The 14,324-nt window shown below is 38.3% G+C and overlaps 1 protein-coding gene across 3 annotated transcripts in view; it reads left to right on the plus strand.

Moving 5' to 3' along the window:
• Positions 1 to 14,324, plus strand: part of WAC (WW domain containing adaptor with coiled-coil) — a 90,098-nt gene that overhangs the window by 1,137 nt on the left and 74,637 nt on the right. Inside the window, exons 2-3 of one of the 3 annotated variants that reach the window (XM_050804510.1) lie at positions 135 to 170; positions 1,683 to 1,897. In XM_050804510.1, the coding sequence (XP_050660467.1) occupies positions 1,759 to 1,897 (139 nt within the window). In that variant the 5' untranslated portion in view covers positions 135 to 170; positions 1,683 to 1,758. Of the gene's footprint in view, positions 1 to 134; positions 172 to 264; positions 476 to 1,682; positions 1,898 to 14,324 lie in introns of those variants that run through there. The other 2 variants (XM_050804508.1, XM_050804509.1) reach the window with 2 other exon arrangements.

A 14,324-nucleotide genomic window follows, 5' to 3' on the forward strand; every position in this document is an offset into this window, starting at 1 on the left:
GCGCGCGGGGCTCGGCGCCGGGGCGCTTGGTAGGTCTCCCGCGGGGAGGGGCGGCGGGGGACCCGTTTTCTTCTTCCCCGGACCCCCCACCCCCGCCGTGTCTTATGTCGCTGTCTTCTCTTCCTGTTTTTCAGCTGTCACGACCGGAGGGGGGACTCGCAGCCTTACCAGGTACCAGCCGAGGCCGGGGTGGAGGGATTGGAAGGGGCCGAAGGGGGAAGGGAGGGACTGCTACTCGAGCGCAGGCCTCAGAAGTCGATACAGGCCCTTCGGTGCAACACATCCGAAACTAGCACCGCGGGTCCCCTTAAAATTCGAGGTTTGGTTCCATTAGTGCTCTCCAGCAAGGTTTAGTGACTTATTTTGACAGGTGACTGGAGGGAGTTCGCTGATTTAGGAAAAAAGAATCATTTGCAGCCAGAAAGACCTGACTGGATTATTTGCGGGTGAAGGAATCGATGGGATGAGATGATAGGTGACTTCCGAGGCTTATTTATTTATTTATTGTGTGGGGGGAACTGAAAGTTAATGTAAAGATACTAAAATTAAGTGAAGGACTTGGGATAAATAGCTAAATGACTTAAAACTTTTAAGTCGGTTATAGAGTACTGTCCTCTTTTCCTTTTTAATATTTTTGGTATACTTAATTGCGTTTTAAGTAAAAGATGGTACTTTTGTTTCTGTAAGAATTGAGGTTTTTGGGTACTTGGATAATCATTCTGATGTAGGTGGTTCTAGGTAGGTGGGTTCCTTTTTGTTACTGCAGTCGTTGCGTGTAAAGTTCTAAGGATTATGCTAGAAGTGGCCCCAGTTTTCAGGAGGCAAACCTCATAAATGATTGTTAACCATCAAATAACTACAGAAACACTTTCTACATCTTAAAGGCCCAGAGAACAGGTTTCTACCTGATAGTTGTGTTATACAGCTGAATTTGAAAACACCGTCCTCTGATGTGTAAAACATTGGATATGTCAAAAATTAAACCTTAGTGAATCTGTCCTCCAAAGCATAGCTAATTACACATTGCAACAGACTAGTACATCATGGTTGTCCTAAGATATGTGTTAGAATAAAGCTGAACGATTATTTTGAGTGCATTATACTTGGTTTGAAATAGTACTCACATTAGTTTATTTTGGTCAATATTTTTATACCTTAAAATTGTTTCCCACACCTGTGAGAGTAAGGAAGTTAGGTCTGAAATGCCTTATTTGAATCAAAGAATTGGAGAAACCAGTGTGTGGATTTTTTTTTTGTTTTGTAGGTTTGCAAAAATATGCATGTGCTTATTTATACATGTGCTTGTGTATATCAGCTGTACAGCAGAAATTGATTATAGTAGTACTGAATTTCTAGCTTTCTTTTGACTGTCAAAAAATGGTTTTAAATATTCCTAGCCAAATTTGTTTTCTTTTTTTTCAGAATCAGTGTGCCAAGGTGGTTTGATTTATTTATAAGATAATGGAGTTTTTTTTTTCTTTTTAAATGTTTAGTATTATGATTTGTAGCAGGAGTCTTATTGTAACAAGCATTAGGTTTTTTGTCTGAGAAACTTTAAAGAGTAAAGCAGAAAGTGGAAATTTTAATTTTGTAAGTTCATAAAATTTGGTAATAATACACCAAAATTTATGTTTAAATTAGTTTAGGGAGTTTAAGGTTTCAATTCTTTCTCTCTTTTTTTGGGGGGGTGATGTTTTACAGGCACTTAAGTATTCATCGAAGAGTCACCCCAGTAGCGGTGATCACAGACATGAAAAGATGCGAGACGCCGCAGATCCTTCACCACCAAATAAAATGTTGCGGAGATCTGATAGTCCTGAAAACAAATACAGTGACAGCACAGGTCACAGTAAGGCCAAAAATGTTCATACTCACAGAGTTAGAGAGAGGGATGGTGGTGAGTATCTTTCTTGTTGAAACTTTGACATATATGTTTAACAATAGCTCTATATAAAACAATAGGCGGCAGAGTATTTCTAGCTTGAAAAAGTTACTTTTCGGTTATGTCATTAAAATATTTTAATCCTATCAATTTTTTTTTTTTTACTCCGAACAAGTTACTGTAGAAATAAGATGCTGATGTGAGCATCTAAAAAGTGGACTCTAAGGCCGGGTGCAGTGGCTCACGCCTATAATCTCAGCACTTGGGAGGCCAAGGTAGGCAGATTACTTGAGGTCAGGAGTTCGAGACCAGCCTGGCCAACAGGTGAAAACCTGTCTCTTATTAGAAACAAAAGTTAGTTGGGCATGGTGGTGGTGGCAGGCGCCTATAGTCCCAGCTACTCAGGAGGCTGAGGCAGGGGAATCACTTGAACCTGATTGGTGGAGGTTGCAGTGAGCCTGAGATGGTGCCACTGTACTGCAGCCTGGGTGACAGAGTGAGACTCCATTACAAAAAAAAGTGGACTTTAGTGTCTGGTAACAAGGGAATGCATTTATGAATATAGTTTAAAACATACTTTGTTAAGGATGGGAAAATGCAGGACGTTTTTCCAAGAAAGGAACTTTGGACTTACAAAGATTTAAGTTTATTTCGAGATCCTTGTTGTTGCTTCAGTTTGTTACCTTTTTTTTTTTTTTTTTGAGACGGAGTCTTGCTCTGTCGCCCAGGCTGGGGTGCAGTGGCCGGATCTCAGCTCACTGCAAGCTCCACCTCCCGGGTTTACGCCATTCTCCTGCCTCAGCCTCCTGAGTAGCTGGGACTACAGGCGCCCGCCACCTCGCCCGGCTAGTTTTTTGTATTTTTTAGTAGAGATGGGGTTTCACCGTGTTAGCCAGGATGGTCTCGATCTCCTGACCTCGTGATCCACCCGTCTCGGCCTCCCAAAGTGCTGGGATTACAGGCTTGAGCCACCGCGCCCGGCCCCGGTTTGTTACTTTTTAAGGTGTTCAAATCTGTTTTCTAATTAGGATGATAAATTATGAATTTAAAAACTCAGTATGTTTTTTCAGGATAGTTCCTAGATTTAAAAAATTATTCATTACTTAGAGGATACATTCTTGCTTTTTGTTGTAAACATTTTTTCAGTATTCTCCAGTTTCGCTGATGTGATTTTGATACCTGGTTCATTGAAATACTCTTTTTAAAAGTTAGTCTGATTTCTTTTGCACAGTCATCTGTCTTCAATTATAAGTTTGCCTCAAGCTCTTTGTTGTAGGAGGCTGAGAATAAGTAAACAAAACCAATTCTCAGTAACTATTTTCAGAGTTAATTTGCCCTAAATTTGCTAGAATTACATTTCATGTCAAAAGCATGCATTAAGGAACAAAGCAATTTTAGTAAAGACATCTATATTCTTTCCTACTGTAACATGTTGCTCACGTAGATAATATATCTTAAGCAGATTTACAATATTAAAAGCTTCCAAGAAAACTGAGTAAAGTATTATGTGACTTTTTGCCCCTATTGGCAACTAATTCGTCAATATTTTGCTTACTTTAAAAAAATAACTTGCATCTTCTGGTCCCTTTTGTCCTCCTATGATAGCAATCAGCTTTATTCATTGTGATCATATATTGAGAAACATTGGCTTCCTCTACATAATTAGTGGTTTGAGAAAATTAATACTGGTCAGAAGATTGCACTGGGTTTGAATAATTCGGATGAGAAGAAAGTAGTTCTCTATTGAATGTAGTTATAGCTTAGTGCTATTTATGCAGATAAACCACGTTTTTGTCTGTAACAGTAGTAGCAGGTGTATTTGATTATTAAAGTGTTACAAGTTATTGGGGTGCAAAATTAAACTTTTAGAGTTACCAGTTTTGTGGGTATGTTTTCCATAGTGTTATATAAAACCTGAGATGGTACTGTCTACCAACCACTCTTCTATAGCAGATTTCATTTCAAATGTTAGCTCTTGGAGAGGAGGTATTGGTTGTACTATACTGTACTTTATTTTGAAAAATTTGGTGATTGTAACAAAATATGACACCTCATCTTCCAGGTTGGCTCTTATTTTAGTGACTGTGATCCAGTATATTCCCAAATGCAAGAAGTCAGTTTTTCATTCAAAGAAACTTACTTTATAAATGCTTTCAATCATTTCCAGCCAACCTTGCTCAGCCAATTCTTTTACAGGTGAAGTAATCCCAGGAACATTCTGTTGCTTATTCATTCAGCAAACGTGGGGCATTTACTGTGTGCCAACATTTGTGTGATACTCCTGGGAATCAAGATGTGATCCTGGCCTTGAAGCTATTCTTAAATACTTTGACTCTTAAGAGCTAGTGGTGTTTTAGCCACTTACTTTTTCTGTACCTATTTTTTCTTCACTTTGTTTTTTTCATTTTTCTGCCTATGTGAACTCCAGGTACTTGTTAACTTTTCGTTTTTAAAAATTTGCATCTTTCCTGATGTTTCTTCAGCTTCATTTGCAAGAAACTTGATGTTTTTCTGATCTAATCACTTGCTAAGTTAGGCCCCACTTTCTGATTTTCTTTTTAGCTGCTTGTTGTCTTCTGGAGTCTTCCAGCTAATACTGCAGTTCCATTCCTGGCTCTGCCATCTCTAACAGACCTGGCTGCCATATTCCTTTATATTATATGGGAATAATAATATGAGATATATCTCCATTCTGGAATTGAGAGTAAATATTTGATATTAATACTATCTTTAAAAAATGTAAAATGGTGATTTTTCCTCATTTAATACTGAGATATTTAGTCATAATTTGATTTTTGGTGTTTTATTTTTTGTTTTATTGCTAATGATGTGTTTGGCACTAACTTGTTAAAAGTGTATATGTATGATTTTTATTGCAGGCATTATAAACTTCTTTGGATTTTTATCCAAAAATGAATTCAGGTGGGTTCAGTGGCTCACGCCTGTAATCTCAGCACTTTGGGAGGCTGAGACAGGCAGATCACCTGAGGTCAGGTTTTGAGACCAGCCTGGCCAACATGGTGAAACCCTGTCTCTACTACAGATATAAAAATTAGCTGGGCACAGTGATGAGTGCCTGTAATCTCAGCTACTAGGGCAGGAGAATCACTTGAACCCAGGAGGTGGAGGTTGCAGTGAGCTGAGATTGTGTCACTGCACTGCAGCATGGGAGACCGATTGAGACCCTGCCTTAAGAAGAAAAAAAAAAAAAGCAGCCAGGCACTGCTTCATCTCTAATCCTGGTTGCTTGGGAGGTTGAGATGGGAGGGTCCTTTGAAGCCAGGAGTTTGAGACTAGCCTTGGCAACATAGCAAGACCCTGTCTCTACTAAAAAAAAAAAAAAAAAAAAAAAAAAAAAAATTTTAATTGGCTGGGTGCGGTGATGCCTGCATGTAGTCCTAGTGCCCGTAATCCCAGTTCCTTGGGAGGCTGATGTGGGATAATTGCTTGAGCCCAGGAGTTTGAGGTTAACAGTGAGCTGTGGTTGTGCCACCACACTCTCGCCTGGGTTGATAGAGTGAGACCCGTCTCTTTTTTAAAAAAAGAAAAAAGAATTAATGTATATAAGTTCAAGACCATTAGCAAAAATCAAATGCAAGTGAGTTGGATTATCTAAGCTCTAAGCATGTAAAAAACTTAAGGTTACAGCAGGTTACTTACTATATTCATTGAACTACAAATTTCTTACTTTTTTATTTGAAGATTTAATGATATTCTTTACTAATAATAGCCTATATGCTACGATTTGTAACTTGTATTTTACAAAGCAAGTTAAACAAATGTGGAACTTGTAAAGTGTTTGTTTTCTTTAGGATTAGGCTTTACTGGCATCACAGCATTTTTCAGTAATTACTAGATTTCTTAGCATCTTGGATTTCATTGAAAAATGCTCGTTCGGAAGTAATGTATGAAAGGACTTTCAGGTATACTATAAAAAATGAGAAATCGGGGATTGTGAGAGTTTTTACTCCCAAAAACCTTATTAGTTAAAATAAGACTTGCTGGCCAGGCGCGGTGGCTCACGCCTGTAATCTCAGCACTTTGGGAGGCCAAGGCAGGCGGATCACAAGGTCAGGAGATCGAGACCACGGTGAAACCCCGTCTCTACTAAAAATACAAAAAATTAGCTGGGCGTGGTGGTGGGCACCTGTAGTCCCTGCTACTCAGGAGGCTGAGGCAGGAGAATGGCGTGATCCCGGGAGGCGGAGCTTGCAGTGAGCCAAGATCACGCCACTGCACTCCAGCCAGGGGGACAGAGCGAGACTCCGTCTCAAAAAAAAAAAAAAAAAAAAAAAAAAAAAAAAAAAAGACTTTAACATAACGTGTATAAAGAGTTAGAGAGTTTATCCTTTAAGATTTATTAAAGGAAATAATGTGTATTGTAAATTTAAGAGAGGTTATATGAGAGTATAATTAAAAGGTTTTTTTGTGAAATTAGTTACTGTTATATAGTCTGTGATCTGTCTATAAACATATAATTTTTTGTTTAAAGTAACCAAAAGCAAAAACCTTAAGGTACAATCGTTAGGGTTTTTTTTTGTTTTTGTTTTTGTTTTTTTTTTTTTGGAGATAAGAGTCGTTCAGGCTGGAGTGCAGTGGTGTGATGCCGGCTGGCTGCACCCTCTAACTCCTGGGTTCAAACGATGCTTCTGCCTTAATGTCCCAAGTAGCTGGGATTACAAACGTGCGCCATCATGCCAGGCTAATTTTTGTATTTTTAGTAGAAACAGGGTTTCACCGTGTTTTCCAGGCTGGTCACAAACTGCTGGCCTCAAGTGATCTGCCTGCCTCGGCCTCCCAAAGTGCTAGGATTACAGGCGTGAGCCACCGCATCTGGCCCATAGTGAAGTTTTTATCTTGTCATTTAGCTATATCTTTGGAAAAATTTGGAAATGTATTTTCATCTCCCTAACTTTCAAACAAAAGTTACTGTTAACATTTTGAAGGAGTTAGTAGGGATTATTTGGCGATAATTTGTCCTTTTGTTTTTTTTAAATATAATTAGTAAAGTTTGAGTCTTTCACATTGAATAATAGACTGGCAGTTGAGCAACATGGTCTTGTCCTTATTTAGATGACTTCGAAATATGCTTTGCGTTAGTAATGTTAGAAATTACTAACATTAGAAATGTATAGAAAGTACTATAGAAATTAACAGTTGCTTTTGATATTCATGTTGACATTGGAAGACAACAGGTAGTATCCTTATTTCACAGTTTTACAAATGAGGGAAAATTTAATAAAATTGAAGAGATAGCGACAGAGCTGCATCTAGAAACTAGTTCTCTAACTTTGGTAACTTTTGTACATTGTCAGAGATGAAACGCTTTTGTATTGAAAGCTTATTTGGTGGTGGTTACTATGGCATGAATTAGTTTGAAGGTATTTTTGCTTTTATCCTCCTAATATCTTCATCTATCTTCCCTCAGTGGTTACAACGTGCCAAATTATAGTACGCTGATAAAATGTATTTGTGTAGTTCTAGGCCCAGTTGTCACATTAGTGTTTTATTTTCAAAAATAAGTTTTGACATGGAAGCATGACACAAATTTCACTAGGAAAAGTCCATTTTCTCTTAATCCCTCATAACTAAAGACTTGTTTACAAAGTGGAAATATTGTATGTAATCTAATATACTAATGTTTGGATTTTAATACTATTGACTAATGTTAAGTGTTTTTTGTCTAGTAAAAATAGTGACACATGACCTTTTTTCATTGATTTATTCTCAGTGATAATACTATGCAGAAATGTTTGCACTGGATTTCCATTGGTCAATTTAGAAAACACAGGAAACATACTCTGTTTCAAGAGAAATGGAATAAGATTGAAGGAGTAGCAGTCTTAATGTTCCAACTCTTCAGCGTTTTTTTTAGTTTTAGAAAACTGTCTGTGATGTAAGCATCTGTGCATGTAAATTTTTAAATTTGAACACCAGCACCAAGTCATTTGTCTTATGGCTTCTCATCATCACATTTTAACATTTTTTATATTTTTAGACGTGGTTATTATGTATTGTTTATGATTTAATGGTATTTCTATTTTACAATCATAATATTTTGGAATGAGTTCACTTAGATCCTTAGATCCTTTAAGACAGTCTTAATTGAACTGTTTTCTAGTTGTGCAAGAAGTATTTAAAATTTTTGGTGTAACACACTGAGGGTTTTGGTCTGTAAATCACAGGAAATTTATGTATTTTAATTTGTCTCTATTAAGCATCTGTTACCTTACTCTGTTGTGCAGAATTGTTTGGGGGGTAGTGCATCATTTTGTTAAATGATGCTGGAAAGACCAGGCATTAGATATAATTCATTGTCAATTTAATCATACAAAACCAGTTTGTGTGTGTGTGTGTGTGTGTTTTTTTTTTTGAGACAGAGTCTCACTTTGTACCCAGGCTGGAATGCAGTGGCACGATCTCAATCTCACCTCACTGCGACCTCCACCTCCTGACAAAACCAGTTATTTGGGGCTTGTAAATATATTGTATGAACAGTCCTTTTCAGGATTTGTACGATGCTTTATAATTTTCAGAGGGTTTCTATATTGTTTCTCATCTGACTCCACAGTAGCTCTTTGAAATAGGCTGATCAGTATTATTCCTGTTGTGCTGATGAAATTATAAAGTATTTAGCCTACTGTTGTTGAAACTGGAAAGGAAGTCTCTTCACATAAAATTTTATCTCTGCCACATTAGTTAAACTTTAAACTCCAAGTTTAACTAATTCTCACTACTTTATCATTTTAGTTCTGGCTACCAGCTTTTCTCAGCTTGAATTCTGCAAGAGCCCCCTGGTGTTCCTGAGTTCATTTTGTTTTATATAATTGTTTCCCCACACAGTAGCCACAGTGATCCAGTTAAAATGCCAGTCACCTCACATCTCTCTCAAGCTCACGGCCCTCCAGTGACTCCTTGTTTCTTAGCAAGACTTAGATCCTGTGTAATGTGGTGTCTGGGTATTTTTTCAGCCTCTTCTACTATCTTCTTGTTTATGCTACTCTCTCCATAGTGGCCCTGCAGTCAGAAGTTTGTTCCTGTCTCGGGGGTTCTGCATATTATGCACCTTTATGTTTCTCCTACTGTGCTCACTCCAGTAATGTGTTCTCTGCTTAGGTGTCACCCTCTCACAGGGCCTTCTCTGCCCATGCTGAACACCGTGAAACAGTCATTCTCATCATTCTTTCCTTGCCCCGCTTGTTCCTTCCTTGTATAAAGGTGACCTGTTATGATTTACTTATAGTCATTGTGCTATAACATGACATGGGCATTCCTGAAGGTCACTGTGCTGTGCAAAATTGCACCACACCAATTTATGGGGAAAAAGGGGTTAGGAGCACAGTAACCAGAAACATTGTCAGTGACATATTTTAAAAAGATAAGAACCTAATGAAAATTGTAACTTAGTTTTATACATATAAAATAGTTAAGGAATACTTTAGCACCGCAATAAATGGCACTTTACCTTGACCAAAATCTGACTTCTGTGGAAGTGGCCACTCATTGGAAGGGTTGCAGCTCATGAATTACTGTGAAGTGATGGATGGAAGATACCTGATATGAGACAAAAACTTGTAACATCAAATGTGAATGGACCTGACTCATAATTCATAATGAACTAAGACCTATTAGATGTTTGAGCTGTGTGTATCTGTGCCTTGCGAATTCCTGTGCAGCTTGATGTAACTAGTGTTTCTCACAGGTGAAAATACACATGGGTGGGAAATTTGCTGTTTTCTGATATATCAGCTTTCAAACAAATTTGTGTATTTGGAAATAAATGTTATAGCAGAGCTGACTGTATTTTAGTTTTTGTTTGCTTGCCTTCTGTGGAATATAAGCTCCACCAGAAGAGGAAGTGAGTTTTAATGTTTTAACCACCTTGTATTCCTGTGACCTAGAATGGTGCCTGAAACTTCATAGTATTTCACTGAACGGATAGATAAAAAAAATTTGGATTGTTATAATTTAAGGGAATGAAATTACAGTATTTTGGATTAGTGTTCCTCAGACTTGAATGTGTATACTAAGCACCTGGAGATACTATAGTCAGTAATTCTGGGGTGGGTTCCAAAGATCTGCCTTTTAACAAGATCTCGGGTGATGCCTATGCTTCACTCCAATAACGGTTCTATAGCAGCACTGTCCAGTGGAAATATGTTAGCCACAAATGCAAACTGTATGTGCACTTTTCTAGTAGCTTTGCTTAAAAAAAAGTAAAAATGAATCAAGTATATTTGACCTAATATATAAAAAATATTTTAACATGTAATTGATATCTTAAAAACTATTAATGACGTACTTTATATTCCCTTTTTGTATAAGATCTTTGAAATCCAGTGTCTGTTTAATATTTACAGCACATTTCAGTTTGGACAAGCCACATTTCATGTGTTTAATTGCCACATGTGAATGGTGGTTGTTGACTTGGACAGTGCAGTTCTGAAGAATGTGATTGCCCTGTTGGCCTGTCTGACTTGCACACGTATTTTTATTTCTCTAAAGAAAGTTTTTTGTATGCTTGACTTCTGAAATGCCATATTTATGCAAAGCAAGGTTGGAGTTAATGGGTCCTTGAACTATGTATTCTGTAATCTTTCCAGAATTGGTTTTCTTTGTTTTTTTTTTTTTTTTTTTTTTTTTCGTAGTAGTTGTTTTAGGCAGGGTCTCTCTCTGTCAACCCAGGCTGGAGTGCAGCAGCTCAATCTCGGCTCACTGCAAGCTCACCTCCGCAGGTCAAGTGATTTTCCTGCCACCCAAATAGCTGAGATTACAGGTGCACACCGCCGTGCCCAGCTAATTTTTGTATTTTTAGTAGAGACGGGGTTTTGTCGTGTTGGCCAGGCTGGTCTCAAACTCTTGGCCTCATGTAATCCATTTGCCTCAGCCTCCCAAAGTGCTGGGATTACAGGCGTGAGCCACTGAGTCCAGCTTCTTTCCAGATTTTTTGGTAAAATTGTTTCACATCGTGTTCCCTTTTTTTAAGCTTGTATTAATATTTGCATAGTGGATTAAACAAATTCTTGGTGTTGACTCTCCATCTTAGAGGACTGACTAGAAGTAGTTTTCATTTGGGGCTTAGGGAATATTGATACCTACTTTATATTTCTAGCTAATTAGGAAAATCATTTTTCAGTTAGGTTTGTGTTTTGGTTCAGCACTCATAGCTAAGTGACCTAACATACTACTTAGTTTCTGAGTGTTTGTGTCCATCCCTGTAGGATTCTTGCGGGGTTAAATGAGATTGTGTGTATCTAACACTTCTAAAGCATTTACCTCAGTGCCCAGACTGTGACAGAGTAGATTATTAGGCATGCTGTTACTCCTGTGATTAAATTTAGTGTCAGATTAGCAATCTGTAGCTACTTCTAAAGCTGCTGCTGCTTGCTTTGTTTAGAGTTAGGAAGAAACATGCTGGACACTTTGCCAGATGAGACCTACATGATGTGGGCTGTGGGAACATTCTGACTTGGAACTTGCCCATCTCCAGGACTTTGTGGTTTAGAGATTTTTAGGGATAGATGTAAGGGTTAAAAAACAGAAAACGGCCAGGCGCGGTGGCTCACGCCTGTAATGCCACCAACTTCGGGGGGCCAAGGTGGGCAGATCACCTGAGCTCAGGAGTTTGAGACCAGCCCCTGGGCAACATGGTAAAACCCTGTATCTACTAAAAATACAAAAATTAGCTGGAGCCCGGTGGTGCATACCAGTAATCCCAGCTACTCGAGAAGCTGAGACAGGAGAATCGCTTGAACCCGGGATTGCACCACTGTACTCCAGCCTGAGTGACAGAGTGAGACTGTCTCAAAAAAAAAAAAAAAAAAAAAAAAAAAGCAGTGCAGGTTTAGAGTAATGGTTCCCAAATTAGGCTGCTTATTAGGCTCCCTTGAGAAACTTTTAAAGTTATAGCTTCCTTGACTCCATCCCCATTACCCAGAATCAAAGCAATAGTCGATGGAGCCTAGAAAACTGAGTTTTTATGCCGGGCGCGATGGCTCATGCCTGTAATCCTGGCACTTTGGGAGGCCGAGGTAGGCGGATCACCTGAGGCTGGGAGAGACTAGCCTGACCAACATGGAGAAACCCAATAAAAATACAAAATTAGCGAGGCATGGTGGTGCATGCCTGTAATCCCAGCTGCTCGGGAGGCTGAGGCAGGAGAATTGCTTGAACCCGTGAGGCGGAGGTTGTGGTGAGCTGAGATCACGCCATTTCGTTGCACCCTGGGTAACAAAAGCAAAACTCGGTCTAAAAAAAGAAAAAAGAAAACAATTTTAAAATAAACACTGGGTTAATTTAAATATTTATAAACTGCAGATTTAGGGAGAGTACACAGAAGGGAAGAGGAACTCTGAATCGGACATTGGAGAATGTGAGTTTTATCATTAACAGTCTGATTATTAGAGTGGTTATTTGGCAAATCGTGTAATGTGTTCTTGTTTCAAAGAATTCTCTATAGCCTTTTAGATTCACAGATAGGATTTGTAAGTGATTGCTATTAAATAGCTAACTTAATATCCTGTGGCAAGGGTATCTAATGCCTAGCAGTAGAGAAGTTTCTAATTGGACAGGCCAGTGAGATATATTGGGTAGTATCTGGAGCCACTGGTGTTACTTTAGATAATACGTACTTAGGTACTACATTTCCACCATAACCCCTCGTCTCTAGCATAAAGCTGTCCTGAGACACATCAGTGGTAAATTTCATTTAGCTTTTATCTCGGTTTGAAAAACAGCTTTTCCCCAAGTTAGTAAAGTATACTTAGGCCAACCTTAGGTGTTAACAAAAGATTTCTTGAAGTTTACCCTTAGGAGTATTTGCATCTTAAAGGAAAATTAGAATGTGTGTGGTTGATATATTTAGATATAGTGCTAGTCTTTCTGTGTAGGTTTTAATTACTTCTGACTTTGTATGAAAGTGTGCCAAAAGAGCATGACCTACTACTATTGGCATCTTCCGAAAGGTTCTGACCTGTTCTATATTCATAGAACTAATCCTTTCTGGTAGCTGAAAAAGCAATACTAGTGAATTATGATATCCTGGGAATACTTTGGTTAGGATGAAGAGAGGATCATGATAAAATATTTCTGCATTTAATAATTTGTTCTAACTTCATAGAATTGTGTGCCTGTTGATTGTGAAAAGATTCATTGTAATGGAAGAAAGCTGGAGAAGTTGGGGTACAGAGTGACAGGCTGCTAGAAGTACTGTTCTCTGCTGCCTTCAGCCTTTTCTGTGGTTATTGGGGCTGGTTTCTGTTCTGCTGCCTGCTGGGTCCTTGACAGTCTTCTAAGCGTTCATACTTAATATATGCACAGATACCTGAATCGCAGTTATGATACTTTGATTTTTTAAAATAATAAGTCCCAAAGTACTACTTTCTTTTTTTTTTTTTTTTTTTTTTTTTTTGAGACGGAGTCTCGCGCTGTCGCCCAGGCAGTGGCGCAATCTCGGCTCACTGCAAGCTCCGCCTCCCGGGTTCATGCCATTCTCCTGCCTCAGCCTCCCGAGTAGCTGGGACTACAGGCGCCCGCCACCTCGCCCGGCTAGTTTTTTTGTATTTTTTAGTAGAGACGGGGTTTCACCGTGTTAGCCAGGATGGTCTCGATCTCCTGACCTCGTGATCCGCCTGTCTCGGCCTCCCAAAGTGCTGGGATTACAGGCTTGAGCCACCGCGCCTGGCCTCAAAGTACTACTTTCTAAAACTAAAATAATTTTTTATTTTTGCATAGTTATGAGAGTTCCTTTTTTATATAGCTGTTAAATAAATGCCAGTGTTAATTATTTTGGAAAAATAGAATGAAATACTTAGACCGTTAAACTCCCCTTTGAGTTTGACCAATTTTATTTATTTAAACATGTAAATTTTGTAAACTTTGCTGCTTTGTTCATATTGCATAGGTTTTGATGGAAAGTTGAAGAGTCATATCTCATTTTTTATTCAAGCCTAAATGTAATTTCAGTTTTGATTTTTTTTTTTAACCCAGATCTCTTAAGAAGTGTATTTTAAAAATCTAAATGAGTCAGTTTTGTAAATGACTGTTAGGCTTTCTGTTTCTAATTTTCTTGGCTTTTTGGAACTAGGATTGTTACTATCTCTGGATACTTTGTCGGTATTTTTTGGATATTTGAAAATAATGTATTTCCTGTTGGGTACAAAGCTCTCTGTCAGTAGATCAAGCTTTTTAATTATGTAATGAATAATTAGTATGTCTTTTGTATCTTTATTTGATTTAGGATTTTCTGACAGATAGGATAATTTTCTAGCATAGTTGATTTCATTTCTCATTTTTAAAAGCACTTTTTGCTTTATCTGTTACATATGTTTGCTTAAAGACTTAGGGCTTTTGGCCAGGTGCAGTGGCTCACTCCTGTAATCCCAGCACTTTGGGAGGGCAAAGTGGGCGGATCACCTGAGGTCAAGAGTTAGAGATCAGCCTG

The sequence above is a fragment of the Macaca thibetana genome, chromosome 9 (genome assembly GCF_024542745.1).
Source record: "Macaca thibetana thibetana isolate TM-01 chromosome 9, ASM2454274v1, whole genome shotgun sequence".
In the NCBI taxonomy this organism is placed as follows: Eukaryota; Metazoa; Chordata; class Mammalia; order Primates; family Cercopithecidae; genus Macaca; species Macaca thibetana.